Source organism: Hyphopichia burtonii (genome assembly GCF_001661395.1).
Source record: "Hyphopichia burtonii NRRL Y-1933 unplaced genomic scaffold HYPBUscaffold_2, whole genome shotgun sequence".
NCBI classification, from domain to species: domain Eukaryota; kingdom Fungi; phylum Ascomycota; class Pichiomycetes; order Serinales; family Debaryomycetaceae; genus Hyphopichia; species Hyphopichia burtonii.
The window spans coordinates 550,356-572,801 of NW_017963729.1; the positions used below are offsets into that span (position 1 = coordinate 550,356).

Genomic DNA, 22,446 nt, shown 5'->3' on the forward strand with positions numbered 1-22,446 from the left:
TTAAATATATATAAAATGCAAATGAATAGAAATTTGCAAAAAACACCAATAAATGCCAGTAAATGTCAAAAAATTACTAAACTTTCACTTGACTTCACTTTTGATTCCCGTTCTATCTCAAAATAGTGAAAAAACCAAACACTGTAAATCGTTTCCTTTCTTAACAGTTATATTGCGCATGTACTTTTGACTGTTAAAGAAATTATTTCAGGGACCAAGACTCAAGAAGTTTTATAGTAAAGTTACCAAAGCTTTCTTAAAAACAGGATACCATTGCGAACAATGACCAAGAAGATTTAAAAGTGAATAGTAAGTTATTGGTTCCTGAGAATTGAATCAGAAAGTTATCGACTTCAACGTGAAGTTGGTTGTACTTTATCAACTCCAACTCATTTATATCCCAATTTTTGGAAATTAGAATATTTAAGTATTTCATTTTACTGAATTCCGCAACGAAGGAACAATAAGGACATATAATAATGTTTTAATACCAAAAACTTGCGTTATAAAGAGGATAATACAGGAATCTTGCAAACCAAGAAGACTAAAATGAAAAACAACTGATGCAATAGCCCTTCAATATAGATATTTTACCAACCACTAATTTCCCACCAACGAATGACATCGTCTCAAATTGGTTGTGTTTTCGCAACTAGCAGTTACCTATGTAGTTATATATGAAACAAACTTTTTAAAGTGTATGAAGAAACTAGTTGTCATGTACTGACAATTTAAACTCTGATATGTGATATAAAAACTAGAAGGCTTCAAAACATTCTTATTTGAAAACAGTTATACCTCTTGTAGGTTGGGTTAGAGTATTATTTCTTTACTAGCTATTCCTTCATAAGATGCCGACGAAGAAGTGAATTTAAACTTCGGCTTCAAAAATATTCTAACTAGGTTTCAGGAAACCTAGCCTCCGTGATTCCTTAAAGAATCAACCTAGAATTGACTTATTTGGGAAATAAATACATTATATACTAAGGAAACTTGCAAAACGAAATTAAGTAACTATCTTAAACTAGTTGAACCTAGATAGACCAGATATTCAATCCACTCTTGGTGTATTTTGATTAGAAAATCACGCTAAACTATAGATTAAATAATCAATTTCTGAGGTGAGGGTTGAAATTTTTAGCAGCCAAAAATGAGAACGATAGCTACATTCAAATATGTCATGCCACCAGGTTCTGTAGTTGATCTCCCTATCTAGTTCATACTAGATCAACCAAGAAAGACCATTATTATGACGTATGATAATATTTGTTAGAACCAACTGTGAAATCGCTTCACCAAGACATCCCATATATATTACAAATGTACAATTAGATAGACACTCCCAGGTCAGAAGGGTGTTCTTCTACTTCGCTGTGACCTATGGACACTAGTGACTACTTCATTGGTTGAGGCATAGGTATATGAGAGCCTCTTTAGTAAATACTTTATATTATATGTTCTACTATTTGGTTTTACTATTTTGTTTATCTGCAATAAGATATATTTCTAAGCGAAACTTGACCTGGATAATATATTAATTTATAACCAAACTGATTTAGTCCGTATCTGACTAATGTCTTATTGCGTGTTTTATGGTTCTTATTGCGTGTTTTATGGTTCTTATTGCGTGTTTTATGGTTGTCTGTTTTGGAAACTAGGTCTACTTTTTGGACAACAGATTTGACCCACATAACTATCTACTTTAAGCAGTTTTTTCATTAGTGAGACCTGCGCAACCCCTACCTTACTGCAGGGGACGTTAAACACTTGACTTTCCACATATGCAACCGTTCAGTTGTGGATATGGGACGATACAAGTGAGAACTTGGAAAAAAAAATGAGTGGTACGGGAATTGAACCCATGTCATCTGCTGACTTCCAATGGAAGGCAAATATGCTAGCCACTACACCAACCACCCAATTTATATTTGAATGTTGAAAATTAGCATTTAAGAAAGAGATTTACTAAGTCAAGCCAAGATGTTAACTCAAAATTCAAAATCGTCTAATATGTGATCAATCAGAGTAAAAAGTATATTCGAGAGAAATATACACGCAATTAATTATAACATATTGTTTATCTGGTTAAAAAAGGTTTTTGTATTGGAAAATTTACTGTTTCAATTTCAATGGCAGCTCAAACTTTAAGTTTTACGATGGTTCAATAAAAAATAATTATCGGTGATTGAATTATTGAAACATAACATAAAGATTATGAGTTGGTTGAGATGAGAGTTGAATGGAATTAAGACGTTCAAGTTGAGAAATCTTCCCCTTTTCAGTTGGATTAGTTAAGATTTCTGCCAGCAGCTCGTTTTTTTGAATTGATGGAAGTTGTTTATTAACCACTTCGGAAGTACTATTTAACCAATAAGAAATTGCATTAAACATGCTTCATACAAACTGATTTTTCTCTGTGACTTACTACAACTTGAGGAAATCGATCTTGATTTGCATTGGGATAGTCACTTCTTATGGTGCGGGCCATTCACTTTGAAATAAACTACAGAAAGAAGGTGATTGATTCAGTAATTAACAGTGTTAGTTGCAAATGGCTTAGCAAAACCACTCTTCCTACGAAATGTTTGAGCAACTTTTGGCTATATGTTGCAACTTAGTATAATATACAAAATATTCTACAGTAGATGGTTTTTCTTGCCGTTAACTTAACCACCGAGTCACTAACCAAAAGCCACTGTACAAACAGCCAAAGAGAAATTTATCGCTACCTAACCAATATTTTTTTAGATTCATTATGTTATAGTAGAACAAACCGTGAAGTTCCCCTAATTTTATCTGCTCCTTTCGGTAGGAAATAATATAAAATATTTTATAAGAAGTAAGGATGAAATTTTTCAATAGAGAACGTACCGATGGTTTCTACTTCTACTTTTTATAACAAATTAGCAGTATCGGGAAATTCAGGCTCTTGATTTAAAACCTAATATCAATTTAAATTTACAAAATCAATCAAATTGGTTGATTTTGGTCTTTCAAGATCACTAGGTGACTGACCTATCCATTATTATAGATATGTATATGATCCCAAAAGGTATAGCATATTAATCTCTAGTCTTCAATTCTTCAAGTTCATAAGTATATATCCATTTTTGTAAACAAAAAATAGAAAACGGTTAAGCTTTCGCTTCATCAATACAATCCTTGCTGTCAATATTTACTACTCGGTTGCATTATTATGGATGTTATAAAAGTTCAATTCTACTCTATAGAGTAAATGATCATTTAGATCTTGGTTTTCTCAGGTAAGATCCCCTCAATTGCCTTTATCTTGCTCGGTGGCTGCAAATATCCTTGAACCCTACGGGAAATAAACGGATACCAGCTTGAATCTCCCCAATACGAACCAGTACGACAAGGGGAGGATGTTTGCATTGATCTACGCCTCGCTACTTATTATATCCCACCTTAATTCCTCCTTTTTAGTATACCCTACATGGTCTTAGACAATTGAACTTAGTCAACCACGGCCGTTTACTCATTACCGCATAACAACTCCGACCGGAACTGGCAGGACAAACCCTGGAGCGCACACGTGACCGCCACTCTGCCAGTTCCGGTGGCTGCCTGGAGGTGGGGGGAGCCGGCCTGGCTGCTGAGGGGTACGCCCGCACTCGCAGGAAAACTCCGTCGCTGCGCTCCCGTAGCGTGCATGATATGTCCGCTGATGCCCGAAGAGCGTTCCTGCACACGGCCGGCCTGGAAAGTTCTCAAAAAAAAAAAAAAAAATTGGGCGAAAAAGAGAAAGGACCAATGGAATATCAGAAAATAAAATCAGAATAACTGCTTAAAAGGGCTCTAGAATGGCTACAACCCCCTCATTTAGTCAGTTATAATTATTCAGGATAAACAAAAGTATTATTATTCACTTAAAAATCTGTAGTTTTTGTGGGGTCATTTCAAAAGAAGAAACTTAACAAAAAAAAAAAAAAAAATAAAATAAAAGAAGAAAAAGAAAAAAGAAAAAGTGAACGAAAGTGACAGAATACTCATACAAAAGAAAAAAAAAAAAGGAATTATTTCTAGTTAGTCATTTAACGTTTTAGCAATTTACATACAATATAACTGAAACTATTATAATTTACCCCAGAAAAGCTAATCAAGATAGTTACAAAATATAAATATAAAAGACAATTCCAATAAACGAAAAAAAAACCTATGTTTACAGAATGACAGAGTTTAATTTGATGGATATAAAAGAGACTAACTTTTTGGATATGTTATCTACCGATATGAATTTCGAACAAGCTTATAATAAGTATTCAACCCTACAACAGAAACAGGCTACTAATGCTATTGAGCATTTACAATCGATGCAGGCGTTGAATCAACAGTATATGAATGAGTTCAGTCAGCAACCCCATCAATTTGATTTCCATCGCCAGGCGATTATCGATGGGAACTACTCTTCGTCGGATGAATCAGAGGAGGAACAGAAACCAGAAGAGATTGATGAATTTTTCAGTAATAGTGAATCGAATGCATTAGAGAAATTTTTAGATAATTTGGCCACTAATAATAGTAATCCATTTGAATTTTATAACCAAAGTTATCAACATGGGAATTTGAGTGAATTTAATAATGAATTATTTGATTTACATACCATGAAGCCAAGTATTGAAGAAGATAAAAAGGAAAATTCAATACATGACTTATTGAAGAAGGAGATTACTGAAGCATTTTCTCATCCTCAATTAAAATCATTATCTAAATTTGAAGAACAAAGACAGCTTCCAACGCCCTTGGATTCAAGACAATCGCTGGCGGTTGGATTTAAACCTCCACAATTATCAATAATATCTCCACCTAATTCTTCGGATAATGAAGAACAACAACAACAACCAACTAAAAAGAGAAGAAGATCATCAACAAAACCGTTACTTACATTGGAACAAAAACGATTGAATCATTCTAATTCTGAACAAAAAAGAAGACAATTATGTAAATTGGCTTATGATCGTTGTTTGCGTTTAATCACCAATGTTGAAGATTATAAAAATCATAAAGTTAGTGCTTGTCCAATATCAAAATCAAAGAAGAAACTGAAGAGAAGACAACTTAATAAAGATGGTTTACCTAATTTATCAAAACACACTGCTTTGGTTAAAATTAGCGAAGAGATACTTAAAATTAAATCAAAAAATGATGGTTTAAAAAAATTATTAAATTAATAGAACAACCAGGTGTTGTATGATAATGATATTTAGTTCTTGTATAGGTTATTAATATGTATTTATTATTTATTTATTTGTATGTCCTGAAAAATGTATCGTACGTTTAACATACTTGTTGATGTCGAATGATACACGTCGAATGACACACGTCGAATGCTACACGTCGAATGCTACACGTCGAATACTACACGTCGAATGTTACACGTCGAATACATGTCGAATGCTATAGGTCGAGTGCTATAGGTCGAATAGTACAGGTCGAATAGTACAGGTCGAATGCTACAGGTCATTTTGATCGATTGAAAAAATCAACGCGTAAATTCCAACTACACCTTCCTTTATGTCCATTAGCTAATAATGAGTAAATCAAACACTCCAACCGATCATCCAGTTAATGGATTGATTATTGGTTCTTTGGAACAACGTCATTCATTATCTAAGATCTATCCCATTCATTTATCTAATAAATTCACCGAATTAAAAGGTTTAAGAGAAGATTTTAAATATATTTATGTTATTAATTGGTTATATCAATGTCGTGGTTATATTAAATTATCTAGCGAATATTTTGATAATGACTTATTCGAAATTGAATTATTGAATATGGTTAATCCTGCTCCAATTGATGATATGATTTTATTCATAAATAAATTAAAATTATCATTAATTTCAAAGATTCAAGGTAAAAAAATTCAATCACTAAATATGTTTGAACCAATTTTTAGAATGTATTTTGGGTCAAATACTCCCTTGGGTGGCAGTAATGAAGATGATGAAAATGAAACGAATTTTGAAATTGATGTTAATTTACCTAAATTTGATAATTTAAATATAAAGGATAAAATTGAAATTTTTTACCTATGTATTAAAGAAATTGTTCAATATCAAGATTTTAGAGATTTTATTGATAAAAATAAATTAAGTCATGATTTAATTAGATTAAATTCAATCTATCTGGAAATTATTAAACCAAGTCAATCAGAAGATTTTACATTATGTTTTAATGATACTTGTTTATATAAAAGAATTATAACTTATCCAAATTTATCAATTCCAAAGAAAAGAAAATTATCTCCATCAAATCCAGAAATTTTTTTCAAATTTGAACAATTTGATATTATCGAAGTAAAATTTGAATTAGTTTATTCAAATATTTATGAATTTAGTGATTTTTTGAAATCAATTAAAATGAAAAAATCATCAAAATTTAAAAGTATCTATAATAAATTATCAAACAAAAACCTCATTGAAAATTACTTCAATATAGAGTTGAAAAAAAGAAAAATTATTACCAATCGTCGTAAAGATTTTGAAATGTCAAGATTAATTGCAACTAGGAAAAAATCTTCAAGGTTGCAAGCAAAGGAACAAGAAAGAATAAAAGAAGAACAAGAAAGAAAATTACAAGAAGAAGAAGACTTGAAATTTGCTGCTCAAAGAAGATTCGAAAGAAGACAAAGTAAAAGGTTAAATGATGATAAAGCACCTGATTACACTGCTGGTTTATCAAGAGAAGAAAGATTGAATTTGAGATACAATAAAAAACAACCTTCTCAACCAATTGATGAAAATTTTATCGATCAACAAACTGAAAATTCTGACCATGTAAAACAAGAACCAACTGAAGTTCTGGGTCAAGAACCAACTGAAGTTCTGGGTCAAGAACCAACTGAGGCTTTGGGTCAAGAACAAACTGAAGCACCGGCTCATATACAAACCGAAGCTCCGATTCAAAAAGTTGAAGCTCCGATTCATGAAACCCCAGTTCAAGCCATGCCAGTTCAAGCCATGCCAGTTCAAGAGCAAGACACTCAAGCCGATATTCCTAAACAAACTTCTGAATCATCTCCTCAGCCTCAACTTAATGAAGTTTTTCAACCAACAGCAATTAACCCAAATTAGATTAATTTCTCTGTACAATTATGTAACTCCCCCTAAACAATCTTCAATGTAAAATAAACAATCGTAATTTGCTATGAATATAGTAATCCATAAGTTGAAATCATTCCTTTTCTATCAGATTCTACTTTCGTAATTTAACTTTGACTGCTTTTCCATGCATTTATTGCTCTTCTACGCGTTTCCCCAACTTTCAATTTCCTTCAAATTCCTTTTTTTGTTTCTTGAACAAAGAATCCCCACCTGCTTGAGTAACACCGCTTCTGCTTAAACTTAAATACAGAGGGCTTTACGTACGAATAGGACGTCTGCTTAATGACAACCTTGGAGAGCATTTTAGTCAGGAATGAGCCGGTTCCCTTATACCGAATTCTTAAAATATACAAGTAAAACGCAAAATCATTAAATATAACAAAGTAAAATAACAAAATAAAGGGAAATACAACAAATACAAAAATAAAAATAAAGATAAAAAAGAAAAGCAGAAAGAGGCTCTTGATTAAACCATATATAAATAAATAGAATAAGGTAGAAGTAATAATATTAAGAAAGAAAATTTATAATAAAAGTAGAATAAGAAAGAAAAGAAAAAAAAAAACGAATGCAATTTTTTATCACCATTACAAGTTCAATTCTTTTAATACTTGCCCGGCTAAAGTTTTGTAGTTCCAAGTATTACCTAATACTTTTTTGAATTGAACCCCATATAAACCAACTAATGGAACTTTAACTATATGAATTTCGAATTTCAATGGAGATTTTCTTGATGTGCTTGACACTGCACCACCTTCGGGGTTACCAGCTTGACTCATCGAGGTATTTGGAGAATGTTGATGTTTGGCTTTATGTTCAATTCTTGAACTAATTAACATATCACTACCACCTCCAATCATTACATTATTTAATGAATCAACACTATCGTCTTCAGTTAATTGATGTCTTGCTTCATCTTCTTCTTCAACTTCTTGATCATCCAACTCTTCGTCTGCATACATCAGTTTAGATAATTTAGCAGTAGCTGGTGTATTTGGTGGCATGTTAACCCCTGAACCATTCTTTTTTCTATAGGAATTTAAAATACTTTGTCCAATTGAAAATTTACGTCTATGACCACCTCCAATGGAATTTGACGATCTATGTCCTCCAGGTTTACCACTTGGCGATAATGAATGAGTATTAAGATGTAATGATGGTTGTCTACTTAAACTCTTGGATTGTTGATGATGTGGAGTATATTGTCCACCACTAGATAACGATGAGTTTGCTTGATCATTCGTAGAATCAGGAGTTTTGGTTCTAGTAGGAACTTCTTGTTTTTCTCTTTGTTCATTATAAAATGATGATGACGTTGACTTGAATGCATCTCCATATAATTTTTTCTCCTCTTCTCTTTCTTCTTCCTCGTCGGCAGTTCCGCTGGCCATTGAGACATCATTACTATATGCGGATGTATCTTGCTGACCTTGTGGTAATGCGGATGGTGATCCTGATCTAGATTGACTTTGATTTTGTAATGAAGGAGTATGTACACAAACAAATCCTCCTTTAACTTCTTGAAATTTGACTCCCAATTTACTCAATACATTAATTATATTATATCTGATAACTGGTAAAGGTTTGGTAGATGTAGTTTGAACACTGAAAAATCCCTTCAAAAATAAGGTCTTTGGATATTCTATAGATGGCATAGTATTATGCTTAGCATGATTAAATTGTTCAATGATTTCATGTTCTGATAATTGTGGGATTTCTTGGTGTTCAATATTATCCAAACTAACATCATCAAAGAATACTTCCTCACGTTGATTATTATTATCACTAATTCCATCATCGCTGTTTTGAGATGCCAATGAGTTTGGTAATGGTGGATGTGATTGTCCTGTGTAACCTCCACGGCGCGAATGGTACGAATCTTTTCTAACATGACCACCGACTGACTTTGCTCTTGCAGTTGGATGTAATTTTCTACCACCAGAGGCAGATTCGGTGAGGCCTTGTTTTTCATTACTATTAGAAACACTTATACTATGACTACCACTACCACCTGGGATATCAAGATTATTTGTATTAATATTTGGTAATGGTGGTAAGTATTCGACTGGAATGAACCCATGGAATTTATTGTTTGAAGCCGATGAAGTACGACTATGACCCTTATTGGCCAGTTCTTCTCCTCTATTAACTCTATCGTTAGCTTTTTCGGATCTATTTGGTGGATTAGATGCTAAGTTAATTCTTGAGCCAGATTGTTTTTCTTTAGCTGTGACCTTCATACTTACACCACGACGAACCATTGGATCCTTCTTATCAAGGTTAAGATTTTGAGAGTTCGCAATTTCCTGTTGGTTACTGTTATTGCTGGTTTGTGGAGTGATTTTATCTTGCGAATCTTTAATGACTGAAACTCTTGGAACTGGTGGTGGTGCAAAAGTTTCATTATTATCAGAATCATTTGGAGAGGCAGTTGTATTCTTGGTTGGCGAATTAGTTGGACTATTCTTGTACTTCTTCGATGATAACCTACGTAATAATGAATTGAAACCCAGACCTTTAGCAACATTAGGATCCAAAGTATCTGGTGATCCAGAATCTCTAGGACTATGAGGTTGTTGTTCAGGAAGAGTGGATTCCTGTTTCTGAGTTTCATCTTCACTTTGTTGAGTATGTGCGGTTTGAACAGGTGGTGATTGCGAGCTTCTGGTAAATGTTGCAGGTGACGAAGAAGTATGAGCTTGTTCTGGGAATGATAATTCGGGAACATTTTGTTGGACTTTTGTAGGAGGATCTTCTGACATTGGTTGTGGTTGGTAAGGATGAGATTGAGGTTGTTGAGGTTGAGGTTGTTGAGGTTGTTGAGGTTGCACCTGTTGACCTGATGGTTTTTGTTGTGGAGTAACTTTTTGTGCCAATTGAGGATTTTGAGAAGGAACTGGGGAAGGAGTAAATGGTTTAGCACTAGCGGAGGCAACAGCAGCTTGGTCTTGTTGTTGTTGACGACGTTGACGATGCTCAGCGTGTTGTTGTAATTGTGCTTTGATGGCTTCTTCTTTAGCTTTCTTACGTTTTTTCATTTCGTCAACCAAATAATAAATCGAAACTAATGGATGGAAACCACCAGTTGGATCAGGTAATAAATGAGCATTTGAAGCTGAAGCATAAGGTCTCCCTTGTTTAGTAATTCTATACCAATTTTCAGAACTCATTTGGTATTCAACACTACTTAATATATTTGTTAATTCATTAGCAATTGATTGAACTGAACCTAAATCAAATGATGCAATTGTTTTAATAATCTCTGGATCTAATGGTAATGCTAAAGGTATTCTTTTTGGTACATAATTTGAAACAGTAAAATCGTAACCTTTATTGAGCCAAGGATGTTGCATAATTTCATATAATGTTGCTCTTTTAGTTGGATCAACAACTAACATTCTTGAAAGGATTGAAATGCATTCTTTTGTTAAGAAACTAGGATATTCAACATCACCACGTTTGATTTTTTCATGTAAAACGGCAACTTCTTGATCATCAAAGGGAACTTTACCACAAACCAAAACATATAATACAACACCGAATGACCAAACATCGACTTCTGGACCAATATATGGTTTAGCACTTAATAATTCAGGGGCTGCAAAATATAAAGAACCACAATAAGTTTTTAAGACAGATTTAGGACTATACAAATTTGATAAACCAAAATCAATTATTTTAATATCACCTTTCTGATTGATCATAATATTTTCAATTTTTAAATCACGATGAACAACATTATTTTTATGACAATAATCTAAAGCTGATGCAATGCCACGAGCAAATCTTCTAGCAGCTTTTTCTTTTAAAGAACCATGACTAACAATGTAATCCAACATTTGACCACCTTCGACGTATTCAAACAACATATAATAATGGTTTGTCATTGGAACCATTTCATATAATCTACAAATAAAAGGATGGAATAATAATCTACCCAATGCACCTTCACGAATCGTACGTTTATCTCTAGCAACTTCTTTTTCAAATTCTTTCTGTTTTTGAGCTTTAATCTGAGCATCGGTAATTGGAGGATCATCTGCATGAGCTCTTTGATATAACTTAGCAGCTCTTGGTACAATCTTAACAGCACAAAGTTCATAAGTTGAATTATGTTGAGCTAATTTAACTTTACCCATTGAACCAGCACCAATTGTTTTCACAAAATCCCAATCACCAATGGACTTTCTATGAAACTGTTGCTGTTGATCTTGTTGTTGTTGCTGTTGTTGTTGATGATGGTGATGGTTTCCATGGCCATGGGCCCCACTGTGGGCCTGGTTTTGTTTTTGAGCATGAACTTGTTGAGCATGAGCCTGTTGAGCATGAGCTTGTCTTTGTTTTTGAGGATCTAACAGTTGATGTTGTTGACGAGTTTGCCCTTGGTTAGCAGAGACAGTACTTGGAGTTGCAGAGTCATTTGGCATTGGAGGGGTAAAGGAAGCTGGAGGCAACAATTCTGACTTTTGAGCTTGTGCCTGTGCCTGTGCCTGTGCCTGTACCTGTGCCTGAGCTTGGGCTTGGGCCAACTGAATAGATTGATCATATTCTGGAGAGTTAGTGAACATTTGGACGGGAGTTGGAGGAGGTAAAGGTCTATTTGAAGATGAAAAATTTCTTGAGGCAGGGACTGCACCTTGACTGCTAGAGCGAATACGTCTATTTTGATTATTATTATGATTAACTTTATTATTGGTTATATTAGCTTGTTGTTGTTGAACCTGTCTTTGAGCTGCTTGTTGGAATTGTTGTTGTTGTTGTTGTTGAATCTGATGTTGTAAAGAGGAGTTTCTTGAATGGGATTGATTATTTGGATACTGAGAACTAGCAGCCACGTACTGGGGGAAATTCTCATTATAATTTTGGGATGCATTATTTAAGTCGGTTTTTGAGCTCTTCATTGAACCACTAACACTTCGTAACATTCTTGGGGTAGCCGGTCTACCGGGTTGTAATTGTTGTTGGAAATGATGCGATGAGCTTGATGGAGATGAATTAGTCGGGGTAGAAGAAGTAGCCACGGCAGCGGCAGCCGCATCACCACCAGTAAACATTGGTTGAGGAACCATCCCATGTCCCTCGGGTGGGTTAGTCTTATAATGATGACCATGGAGTTCATTATCATTATTTGAACCACCACCACCGATTATTTCCCGATTAGTGGGTTCGGCGGCTGTGGATGAATTATAACCAGAATTGCCCTGGTATTCATAATTTGTCAGGGTATTCATGGTGGACGACAAGTGCTCTATGGATTATCTGGAGATATCAATTAAAACTTTGTTGGGAATATGGGAAAGGGGGAAATTTAACAAAAAAATTTTTTTTTCGTTCTCTTCTTTGACGCCACTAGTCCCAATCAATAGGCCAATCAAGCTTTATTGAACAGATGAACAGTAATTGATCAATCAGATGATACCTCTATATCTCAAGGTATGTATTGCTTCTAACCGCCTTTATCAAGGTTCAAAAGTGTTGAATGAATTAGTCTTTTTTTGGCCCTTTTTTTTTTCTTCCTTTCTTTGACTTCCTTTCACTTCTTATCAGTGATTGATGTAGCTTGGAAAAAACAGTAGCAACACACTCAGAAAGGGCTGGAGACACTAACTAAGACGGTGACGTTGGATTGAATGCCTGGATGGATGAAAAAGATGTAAGATATAGATGAATTGAAGCTAATCCCGACTTTTTCTGAACGATTATCAAAGAGAAAGAGAACTACACTTTGCAAAGCTTCCTTTTGATTTTCTCACTTTTTTTTTTTTTTTTTTTTGCTGTCTGATTCTATAAGCAGGACGCAGCGCCGGGCAGAGCAGTTCCGGGGGTGTTAACGGGGGCAGTCACGGGGGACGAGCACCCAAACATCGATGAAAAGAGCACTTCAACAAGCATCCCAGTTTGCAGCCAGTAATCTCAGATGAAATGGGAGACCCAGATGAAATGGGAGACCCAGATGAAATGAGGGTGCTAGGTGAAATGAGCTAGCTTGGCTGTTCTCCGGATGGAGCATTCAGCTTTGTTAGACTGCTCACAATATATCTTAGTTCTACAGTAAGGGGAGTCCCAGGCTTGGGGGAAGGGTGACCGTAAATCAAGGCTTACGCACAACCGACCACCAAACCGGGGGGCCGGGGGTAGTTTTGCACTAATAAAAGCGATGCAAAACAGAGGATTGTGTGTTGGGTGGTTGAATGGGGGTTGAATCTGTGCTAAGTAGATGAATGGTAAAAATAGGACTTGTACATTGCCGTATTATTAGTTTCATTTGAAGTGATTCATTTTAAGTTGCTGGCTTGAACAGGGATCCAACCTTTTTTCGTTGTTTTTGGTTGTTTTTTCGTTGGTTTTTTTTTTTTTTTTTTTTCAAGTTCCGTCTTGTTTGCGCTGAACACGGCGAAGAGCTGGGTAAGCTGACTAGCTCAATTGACTTGAGTCGGTTCAGGCTTGTTGTAAAGATGATTACACGAGCCGGGACTGGAAAAGAAGGAAGTAAACCAACAAAAAACGAAAGAAAATAGAATTCATCCTTCACGATCTGAAAGAATTACTCCATTTAGTCATTTTTGCTAGGAGAACAGAGCATTTTGTAAGGTATCTGTAAACAGCCCAGCTCGGCATGCTAAATATACTTCTGATCGACATATGATCGGATTGACAACCAATTGTAGGTCTAGTCGATGTTGGTTGTAGGAAATCGTGAAAAAAGCGAAAGGGGGAAGCCCCTGGTGTGCGGGTCTTTTTTTTTTGACAAGTTTAATCTGAAGTTTAAGGTCTAGCTCAAAAGTTTAAGGTCTAGCTCAAAAGTTTAAGGTCTAGCTCAAAAGTTTAAGGTCTGACTCAAAATTTTCAGGTCTAACTCAAAAGTTTAAGGTCTAACTCAAAAGTTTAAGGTCTAACTCAAAAGTTTAAGGTCTAACTCAAAAGTTTAACGAAAGCTTATGGGATCGTCTACAACAGTCTAATTTAAGTAATGTTTATTTTAATGAATAGAAACCTCATCTGGATGATGAAAAGAGAAATATAAACTTCAAGGAATAGACATTTTTTCCTTAATCTAATCGGATCGTTAAAGAATATTTTTATTTTATTTCAAAATTATATTTTGGATATTTGTTATTTCATGAAATCATTAGTCAACCATTTAATGATCTTTGTGATGTTTCAAATGGGATTGGTATTCCCAAGTGTAACCAAAAAGAATAACAGCAATGGCTAAATGAATCAATGGTTTACCAGAAGCATTATCACCTTCGAAATAGGCAGCTTTATATTTGCCCCATGGAGTGGTTGGTTTCTTGAATCCTGGTGCTGGTCCAGTTGGTAATTTCTTATAGAAAGAAACAACATCTGCCATTCTTTTGGCATTTGGATTAGAGCCAATATTCTATCAAATGTTAGTATTTATTCGGTCCACTAAATAATCTGCTTCTCATTTTCTCAAACATACCTTGGCGGAAGCAACCTTTGGTGGAATCAAGGTAGACAATTGTCTTCTAATAATAAAGGACATGATTGATTCTTAATCTATTGAATGAAAAAGCCTATCAAGTATTTCCAATTCTTTTCTTCTCTTTTTTTTTTTTGAATTGAAAACTTGTAGCGCGCTAACAAAATTCGGGTTTCCCACTCTTTCTCGCTTTCTCATTCGTTGGTGGACTTGGTCTGTGCACTACTACGGCGGTCACGTGACGCGCGCACCATCCTACCCTTTCTGGCTACAGCACCCGTACATACAGTTTTTGCTTATATTAAAGTAATATACAAAGTCATTAGTTCATCAGTTAAGCTTCACTTATGTATAACACTAGAGTTTGGTTAGTAATAAATCTTTTTTTTTGTAAGATCAATGGCACATACCGTTATTTCCTCTGATGAAAACATCTCCATAAGTTCTGCTTTCAATACCCCCAACGTGTTCTTTGGCATCGTCCAAAACAATATTCATGTATCCATCTATACTTTGTAAGTTACCAGAGTATTCAACTCCATTATGTAATTTGACCACTACCGAACTTCCAATGATGGTGCTTAGGAAATTGGATGGATTGGTCTTGGTAATGCTTGCACTTGGTGTCACAACGTCTGTCATCCTGATTGGCTTGTGTTGTAAACCAGTTAATCTTTTGTCACTTTGATTTTGAAATAAGTTTGGAAAAAAATGAAAAGAGGTGTGCGCAAACCACGATACTGGTTTCGTACACCAAATTTGCTGCAATTTTTGCAACTGCAAACTCCACCACTGATATTAAGATAAACGTCGTATAATGGTTGCACAATCACCAATTTCAATACGGGAGCGTGATCCAAGTATTAAGTACATTTAGCGGATAACTCTTATGTAGGTTCTTTGGTTATGGGGATAACCTATACAACTATAACAATATTAAATATAAGATAGAATGTATCTACCGAATTCTATGTTTTTATTTGATGATATCCCAAGGGATCGTTGAACGGTTCCTTAAAAGTCCCTGAGCTGGAAAATCATGATGATAACTTTGATGATGATGATTATGATAATTCTGAATCTGAAGATGGTTATTCTGATCCCAAAAGAATTTGTCCCATTCTGTTTAGCCCCCAGCCTTCTGTGTGTGATCGATAATTAATCAGACATAATCGACATATCTTCATGATCGACACAACTCGAATTCATTCTCCTTCCCCTGGATTAATTCAATCGTCCCTCGGAAGTTGTGCTTTGCCTTCTCATTGAGAATAGTCCTTGGTTGACCTGATATATATCAGATTGGAATTCAACCGGTACCGCCGCATACCATGCAACTATGTAGTAATAAGTATTCGTCTACTCGTTCGTCTTTATCCGGACTTCTTATAGATCCTATAACGGTGTTGCTACTATTTAGTAAAAAAACGAATATCCCGAATCCCCTTAAAATATCGGTATACACAGTTGTTCCTACAGATATATCTGTATTGCTCTTTTGAAAATTTCTCATGCTTTTCGTCAGCTATTCTTATCTTGTAACAAGCTATTTATGTCTGTTCTTTATCATAATAGATGCAAGCAGAAAAAAATTATGCTTGACAGGATTCCCTCCGTACACCTAGAGCGAAGCTCGAACTTTTTCTTCCTGATGGTAATTTATTCTTTGTAGATTCAACCATTTTGATAGTTCAAACCTCCTGAACAAAAAACTAAAGCAATTAATGGGCAATCTATAGAAATACAAAATATGCAAAAAGAAATGCGCAAACCCGGAATCGAACCGGGGGCCCAACGATGGCAACGTTGGATTTTACCACTAAACCATTTGCGCAGTGNATGGTAAGAAAATGCTCCGCGACGGGGAATTGAACCCCGGTCTACCATGCGACAAACGGTAATTCTAGCCACTAAACTATCACGGAAGATTTCATGTCAAAGAAAATACCTAGATTTTTATGAGCGCTAATATTATAGAACATAAGAAAAATAGTAGCTGTTTGCCGATTTTTTCATTTATCAGAATTATTCTTTAATCGTTAGTGATTTCTGGCAATATGTAATAACTTACAAGCATACTTTAGTTTGAGCCAAGAAATTTTCGAAATTTTACATGAAAAAGGCTGTTGAAACAAAATTTTCTTTTTCAATTTTAATTAATTCACCAGGAGCGGTTACAGAATCTTAAAATTGCTTCTGAAACGTAACTTGGCTAAATTGTTTTATTCCGAGGGCTTAAAAGTGGATTTTCAACGAATATAGTGATAATAACAAGGTGTCCTGCAATATGAAGTTTGTGAGTTCTTAGCCAACTTCTAATACTATGTTTACCTTTCCGAAAGATTAATGAACAGAATCTATTATTGGCTCTTTTCCACAGAAAAGACCATCAATCAACCCTCAGCTGTCTTTCACCAAGAGTCAAGTGAGGGCCATTTTGCAACCATTGACCACAAAGCATGGGGATTTCGAAGAATTCTCTTTGATTCTACTTAGATTACCCTAAGTTTCTTGACTTATATTGCTTTCGACTTCCCCTTGTAATATTTCATAAAAATGTATTGCAATAACCTGGTTGATTAGAGAGAAATGTACATTGAAGTATATTCATATATCGGGTTATGTGGGTAGATCAGACCTCTGTCGTCCTCAAGAATCTACGTAGTAAGTACCTGTACCAGACTGGACGACCATAACACACGCAATTAGCTATTAGTCAGATACATACTAATAACGATTAGTGGTGGATTAATTTACTAATTAGATTAATCTTTTAGCTGTTATTAAAGGGAGAATAACTTTATTTCAATTAATACTAATATAATAAAAGCCATAAATTAAATATATATGTTATTGTCATTACCGAATGAAAACTCTCTGTAGGGCATCGACCCACTCTTCAATCCATTAACCAATGGGATTAGCCATGAAGGTCCACACCACAAAAAGTCTTCAAGGCATTTCCATCAGATGAGGAAATGCCTACTTATTTATATACTTGTTCTCGTAAAAGACGCTCTCATCCGATGTTGTTTCACATGTTTGTAAGCTTTGCTTAAACCTCAGCTTGATGATGTCTGTGATCTGCCTTGATGTAAATCAGGCCCAGACATCACCGCCAGACCTTCACGGTCTGACATCATATAATCGAGATATTATCATTAGTTTCCTTTTAAAATAGAAACGAGCTTCATTTATCTTTTTATGGACCACTCTTATCTGTTTTCGTCGAAATCATCTTCTTCCAAAAGAGAAAGACGAACTTACTATTTAAAAAAATTACCCATCTTCTCGATAAAGTTATTGTATGAAGGTTTGAAAATCAAAAAAGAAAAGCACAAGAAGCAAATTAACGAATATTTTAGTTACAATAGTAGTATGAATTGTTCATGCACTATTAAGCATATTTCGAGTAGTATTGCAGCCATTTGTCCATACTCCGGATTTTCGTGAGCCATGAATCAACTCCAGAAAAAAAATCATAAATGAAAAAAAAAAAAAATTACCAAATGTTTCCATTGAGCTTAACTAACCCATTGAATTCTTGATGATACCCAAAGCTAATATTAGAATATTCAATCCAGCGTCACTGACTAATTTTCAATGGAGAGCATTCAGCCAAACCGCACACTACTTTCAAAATGTACCCTCTTATAACATAGCGGTGGTTGGAGCTGGACCGGCCGGTTTTTATGTAGCACACCATTTATTGAATAAAAGCTCACCCAAAGATCAATTCAAATTGCATGTTGACATTTTCGATAGGCTTCCTGCTCCTTATGGATTGAGTAGATATGGTGTTGCCCCAGATCACCCTGAAGTTAAAAATTGCGAGGAATATTTAGATAATTTAATGGCAAAGTTTTCACCATCGGATGAAGAAAATCACCAGGTAAGATTCTTTGGGAATGTTAATATCGGTGAGGATATTAACCTTGTTGATTTACAGAAAAATTATCATTCAATAGTCTTGTCATATGGCTGTACTAGCGCAGATAATCAATTAAAAATTCCTGGTAATGAATTACCAGGAGTGATATCTGCTCGTCAATTTGTCAACTGGTACAACGGGCATCCAGATTGTGATTCCAACCATTTCACTCCTCCAGATCTAAGTAAAATAGAAGACGTAACTATTGTTGGTAATGGTAATGTTGCACTTGATGTTGCCAGAGTTCTTTTGGCTGATCCTGATTCACACTGGAACCCCACTGATATTTGCTCTAGGGCAGTCAAAGCTCTTCGTAATAGCTCAGTGAAAAACGTCAATATCATGGCAAGAAGGGGTTTACTTGAGTCTGCTTTCTCTAATAAAGAAGTAAGAGAATTATTAGAATTATCAAAAAAAAATAAAGTAAAATTCATTCCAGTTGATGAAAAAGTCATGGACGAAATCCAACCATTCGTTAAAAACTTGGGCAGAGTTGATAAGAGAAAAATTGGGATCTTAGAAAAGTATTCTAAGCAATCATCAGAAAGTGCTCAACTGGACCCTGATACTAAAACTTGGTCCTTACAATACTTAAAGAGTCCTATTGAATTTGTGAAAAATCCAAATGATGATAACTTGTTAGCCGCAACTAGAGTCAGGTTAAACACTTTAAAACATGATACACTTACTAATAAAACTTCTATAGTTTCTTCAGAAGAAGCTGCTATTGAAACTGTTAAAAATGAGTTAGTGATTCTTTCAATTGGATACCAAGGATCACCTTTGACTGGGTTCGATGATGTAGATGTTTCATTTGATACCCATCAAAATAGATTATTAAACCATGAAGGTCGTATATTATTAAATGAAACTGGCGGTGAAAATCCCCATAATTTTAACTATAAAAAAGGTTGGTATACAGCGGGCTGGATTAAAAAGGGGCCAAAAGGTGTTATAGCTACGACGATGATGGAATCATTTGAGACTGCTGATCAAATTTTAGAAGACCTTACTAATGATGTGCATACTTCGGCTTCTTCAAAAACAGATGTAACTGAGTTACTTCAAAATACAGAATATGTTTCTTGGAATGGTTGGACAAAATTAAGTGAACAGGAGATAGAAATTGGAGAAAAATTAGGTAAGACTAGGGAAAAAGTTGTCAACACTAGCGAAATGATTCAAATTGCTAACAATTGATTGAAACTGCTTACATGTAAATAATCATATACATATAATTTTTAACAAAATGTATTTGGAATCTTGTCTATATAAAGCCAAAGAAATGAAAACGGAGATGTAAAATCTATTTGAGTTTATCATCACATCCAGTTATCTTCATCAAGTAATGAGTATGTTCATTCTTCCCCATTGAATCGGGCCACATCTTGCCTAAACTTGGAAATGCTTCTTGGCTGATACCATTAACGACATAGTTTTTACCTCTTCTTTCAACATTTTCAGGGTTATGAGGTAAATTTTTCTTATTGATAAAGTATTCGAAACCACCATGTTCGAAAAGATAACTTGTTGGAGGAAGGTATGGAACCATATCATTTTTATGGGTTACTCTAATAAAACCAGATTTGAAGCGACCATTAGCATTGATATGTGAAATAGTTTTATGCGTATTAAAATGAGTATCAGCAAAATTCATAAGTTCAGCATTACCTACTTTAGGACCTCCAAATGAAACAACCAAAGGGTCCAAGCCCATCATTTGAAACTCAATTCCACTTAAAAGCGCCAAAGCAGCCCCCAAAGAATGACCAACAATAACCAATTTATAATCAGGATTTGCATCTTTCAAATCAGCAACTTCACTTATAACTTTGGCACAGTTATTTCTGACAAAGTTATAGAAACCCCTGTGAGCCATACATCCTTCACAACTTACTTTCTTTGATCTGCCTTTGAAGTATTTACCAGAGTTCACCATTGGTTCATATTTTACCGGAACAGTATCAAAATCACCAATCCAATCTCTGGTGGAAGAAGTACCTCTGAAAACTAGCAAGATTCTTTTGGAAGGATGATCAATTGCGTAATACCCTGAACCCACTTCCCCCCAGTCATTAAAGTCAAAAGTTGCAAGTACTTGAATGTTTTTATACTTTGGCTGCTTACATTTTTTCAAGGGACAATTAGTGTCACTGTTTCCAAGCTCACCTGGACCAAGGCCTCTTTTCAAGCAATAAGCAATCGAAGCAATATTGGCATAATCAACCAAGTCATTATATTCCAGGTAGGAACTACTTGCAGTCAAGCTTGTATTTGAGCTTTCAATTGGAATTGCCGATACGAATAGAGCTGTAAGACTGTATGTTAAAAAGTTTTTCCAGAGCATGATCGTTCTAGAGACTACAACTCCATGACATCTAAAGAATTGTAGAAGCATGGTTATTTATGTATTTAAAAGATGGTAAATTTATGGTAGGTTACATCGAACTTCAAAAAATAATCATTTTTTGCAACTTTTATCGTTTGTCGCAATTCTGTTACTGGCTTTGACACAATTTTTAATCAATAATTTACCAAATTTAACAAAAATGAAATAAATTTCACTCGAAGCATAAAATCATAACTTACATTACTTAATATTCTGAGAAAAGTCTATTCATTAATCGTAATATAATTATATAGTTTTAAATACATCTTGATTCTTGGTGAAGTCTATTACATTTGACGCTACAAGAAAATAATCCGCATAGAGTACATCTAGAGTATGGTGAATTAAGTCCACATATGCAACAAAGCTTTAATCTAGGTTTGAAAGGCTTAAAACGTTGAACATTCTTCTGTTTTTTGGATGGAGGCTCGGCAATGGTGGAATCACCTTCAAGAAACTGATAATGGACACTCAATATTGAATTCACCGACATCAAATTTCTCTCTTCTTCGAAATATGAGTTTAAGTTTCTTCGTGCCGCCAAAATCTTTTTCGTGGTGGGGGTATTACCCAACCTGGATTTCTTATCGATCAGGGACTTATTTTTCGAATGAACACTTTGGTAAGAAAAGTTCTTGGGCAAGTCAAATGAAGAGGAAGGAGTCTCTCTATTAAGCTCATTCATTCTCCTTGTTGCTATTTTTTCTAGTTGTATTTGTTGTGACGATTTCAATGGGGTATTTCTATTGGTGACGTTATTATTGGTTTGGGTCTGGGCATTCATCAAATCATTCAAATTATAGTTGACTTTGGCTCGGTTCTTAGACATCCTACTGTTATTCGGCTGATCATTACCGTCTTCTTGTTCTTGTCCTAATTGTGGAGACCCATCCCGTTGAATTGAATTAATCCCCGAAAAGGCTGAAGGTCTAGCTGTGAGATTAATCAGCGACGAGAAGTATACAGTAGAGTTTCCAGACTTACTGCTTTTCGGTACCTCCTCCACAAGCATAGTGTATTTGGCTTATACTAGCTAAAGTTACTCTTAAGAATGCTAGTTTAGCTTCTAAGATTGGTATGCTTTGAAATTTTTTTTTTCAAGTTAAGGAAAAACACACCCGTACACCACAATTTATTTCTACAGTACAAACACATATAGACAAGGACATTATACATTAATTCTATTTACAAATGGACATAAACCAGGAAATATTTCTTTGCAATGCTTACTTCTTCTCCGGTTATTTCTTTTCGTTTTCACCTTCGGTCCCCAGGTTTATTTGCTCAGAGGTAAATGGTTGATCTTCCCTGGCTTTATCTAACATTGGCTTGATCTTATGTTTTGCCAAAGCAGTGTTGACACAAGTGGTGTAGTCTTCCCACAATTCAACACATTCATTTTGCATCGACTTTCCTTGAAGAAACTTCTCGGTGTACCATTGGTTGAAACAATCATCGTACTTGTTTTTGGCCTCCGTACATTCAGGAGCAAATGAGACCGACATGATATTTCCCATACTAGAGTATTATCTGTGACACTGGAGTACACTTGAGC

At 34.9% G+C, this 22,446-nt stretch overlaps 9 protein-coding genes and 3 non-coding genes across 12 annotated transcripts; 3 read left to right on the plus strand and 9 right to left on the minus strand.

Annotated features, from left to right (window-relative positions):
- Positions 1 to 1,838: 1,838 nt before the first annotated feature.
- On the minus strand, positions 1,839 to 1,919 carry HYPBUDRAFT_t73. The gene has a single exon. It is a non-coding gene; the product is annotated as a tRNA-Gly (tRNA).
- Positions 1,920 to 4,205: 2,286 nt separating this feature from the next.
- On the plus strand, positions 4,206 to 5,189 carry INO2 (Ino2p; the record flags this gene model as incomplete). Its single annotated transcript, XM_020218408.1, has 1 exon — positions 4,206 to 5,189. The coding sequence occupies one exon, from the start codon at positions 4,206 to 4,208 to the stop codon at positions 5,187 to 5,189; it is 984 nt and encodes a 327-aa protein (XP_020077635.1).
- A 363-nt stretch (positions 5,190 to 5,552) lies between these two features.
- On the plus strand, positions 5,553 to 6,725 carry HYPBUDRAFT_95922 (uncharacterized protein; the record flags this gene model as incomplete). Its single annotated transcript, XM_020223958.1, has 1 exon — positions 5,553 to 6,725. A coding segment is annotated over one exon (1,173 nt), but the record flags the coding sequence as incomplete, so codon positions are not given.
- Positions 6,726 to 7,711: 986 nt separating this feature from the next.
- On the minus strand, positions 7,712 to 12,178 carry KIN2 (serine/threonine protein kinase; the record flags this gene model as incomplete). The annotated part of the gene is made up of 5 exons (XM_020218490.1): positions 7,712 to 8,553; positions 8,593 to 9,963; positions 10,087 to 11,424; positions 11,497 to 11,595; positions 11,767 to 12,178. 5 exons carry the CDS (start codon positions 12,176 to 12,178, stop codon positions 7,712 to 7,714), a joined length of 4,062 nt encoding a protein of 1,353 aa, XP_020077637.1.
- Positions 12,179 to 14,081: 1,903 nt separating this feature from the next.
- Positions 14,082 to 14,518, minus strand: ATP17 (F1F0 ATP synthase subunit f). The gene has a single exon (XM_020220784.1). The coding sequence runs from the start codon at positions 14,476 to 14,478 to the stop codon at positions 14,266 to 14,268; it is 213 nt and encodes a 70-aa protein (XP_020077638.1). The 5' UTR covers positions 14,479 to 14,518; the 3' UTR covers positions 14,082 to 14,265.
- A 263-nt stretch (positions 14,519 to 14,781) lies between these two features.
- On the minus strand, positions 14,782 to 15,213 carry LSM6 (U4/U6-U5 snRNP complex subunit; the record flags this gene model as incomplete). The annotated part of the gene is made up of 2 exons (XM_020219550.1): positions 14,782 to 14,928; positions 14,982 to 15,213. 2 exons carry the CDS (start codon positions 15,211 to 15,213, stop codon positions 14,906 to 14,908), a joined length of 255 nt encoding a protein of 84 aa, XP_020077639.1. The 3' UTR covers positions 14,782 to 14,905.
- A 1,121-nt stretch (positions 15,214 to 16,334) lies between these two features.
- Positions 16,335 to 16,405, minus strand: HYPBUDRAFT_t72. Its single transcript has one exon. It is a non-coding gene; the product is annotated as a tRNA-Gly (tRNA).
- Positions 16,406 to 16,424: 19 nt separating this feature from the next.
- Positions 16,425 to 16,496, minus strand: HYPBUDRAFT_t71. Its single transcript has one exon. It is a non-coding gene; the product is annotated as a tRNA-Asp (tRNA).
- A 1,595-nt stretch (positions 16,497 to 18,091) lies between these two features.
- On the plus strand, positions 18,092 to 19,702 carry ARH2 (NADPH-adrenodoxin reductase; the record flags this gene model as incomplete). Its single annotated transcript, XM_020222490.1, is given in 2 exon segments — positions 18,092 to 18,214; positions 18,234 to 19,702. 2 exon segments carry the CDS (start codon positions 18,175 to 18,177, stop codon positions 19,700 to 19,702), a joined length of 1,509 nt encoding a protein of 502 aa, XP_020077640.1. The 5' UTR covers positions 18,092 to 18,174.
- Positions 19,703 to 19,808: 106 nt separating this feature from the next.
- HYPBUDRAFT_106503 (putative lipase) lies at positions 19,809 to 20,849 on the minus strand (the record flags this gene model as incomplete). The annotated part of the gene is made up of 1 exon (XM_020218488.1): positions 19,809 to 20,849. One exon carries the CDS (start codon positions 20,847 to 20,849, stop codon positions 19,809 to 19,811), a length of 1,041 nt encoding a protein of 346 aa, XP_020077641.1.
- Positions 20,850 to 21,108: 259 nt separating this feature from the next.
- HYPBUDRAFT_151992 (uncharacterized protein) lies at positions 21,109 to 21,934 on the minus strand. Its single transcript, XM_020220785.1, has one exon. It carries the CDS (start codon positions 21,901 to 21,903, stop codon positions 21,148 to 21,150), a length of 756 nt encoding a protein of 251 aa, XP_020077642.1. The 5' UTR covers positions 21,904 to 21,934; the 3' UTR covers positions 21,109 to 21,147.
- Positions 21,935 to 22,116: 182 nt separating this feature from the next.
- HYPBUDRAFT_151993 (uncharacterized protein) lies at positions 22,117 to 22,398 on the minus strand (the record flags this gene model as incomplete). The annotated part of the gene is made up of 1 exon (XM_020220786.1): positions 22,117 to 22,398. A coding segment is annotated over one exon (266 nt), but the record flags the coding sequence as incomplete, so codon positions are not given.
- Between the last annotated feature and the right edge of the window lie 48 nt (positions 22,399 to 22,446).

What these genes read in the sequence shown, in the direction of transcription:
- ATP17 (XM_020220784.1), bottom strand. Translation starts at nt 14,478, where the DNA reads ATGGCAGATGTTGTTTCTTTCTATAAGAAATTACCAACTGGACCAGCA.
- HYPBUDRAFT_151992 (XM_020220785.1), bottom strand. Translation starts at nt 21,903, where the DNA reads ATGCTTGTGGAGGAGGTACCGAAAAGCAGTAAGTCTGGAAACTCTACT.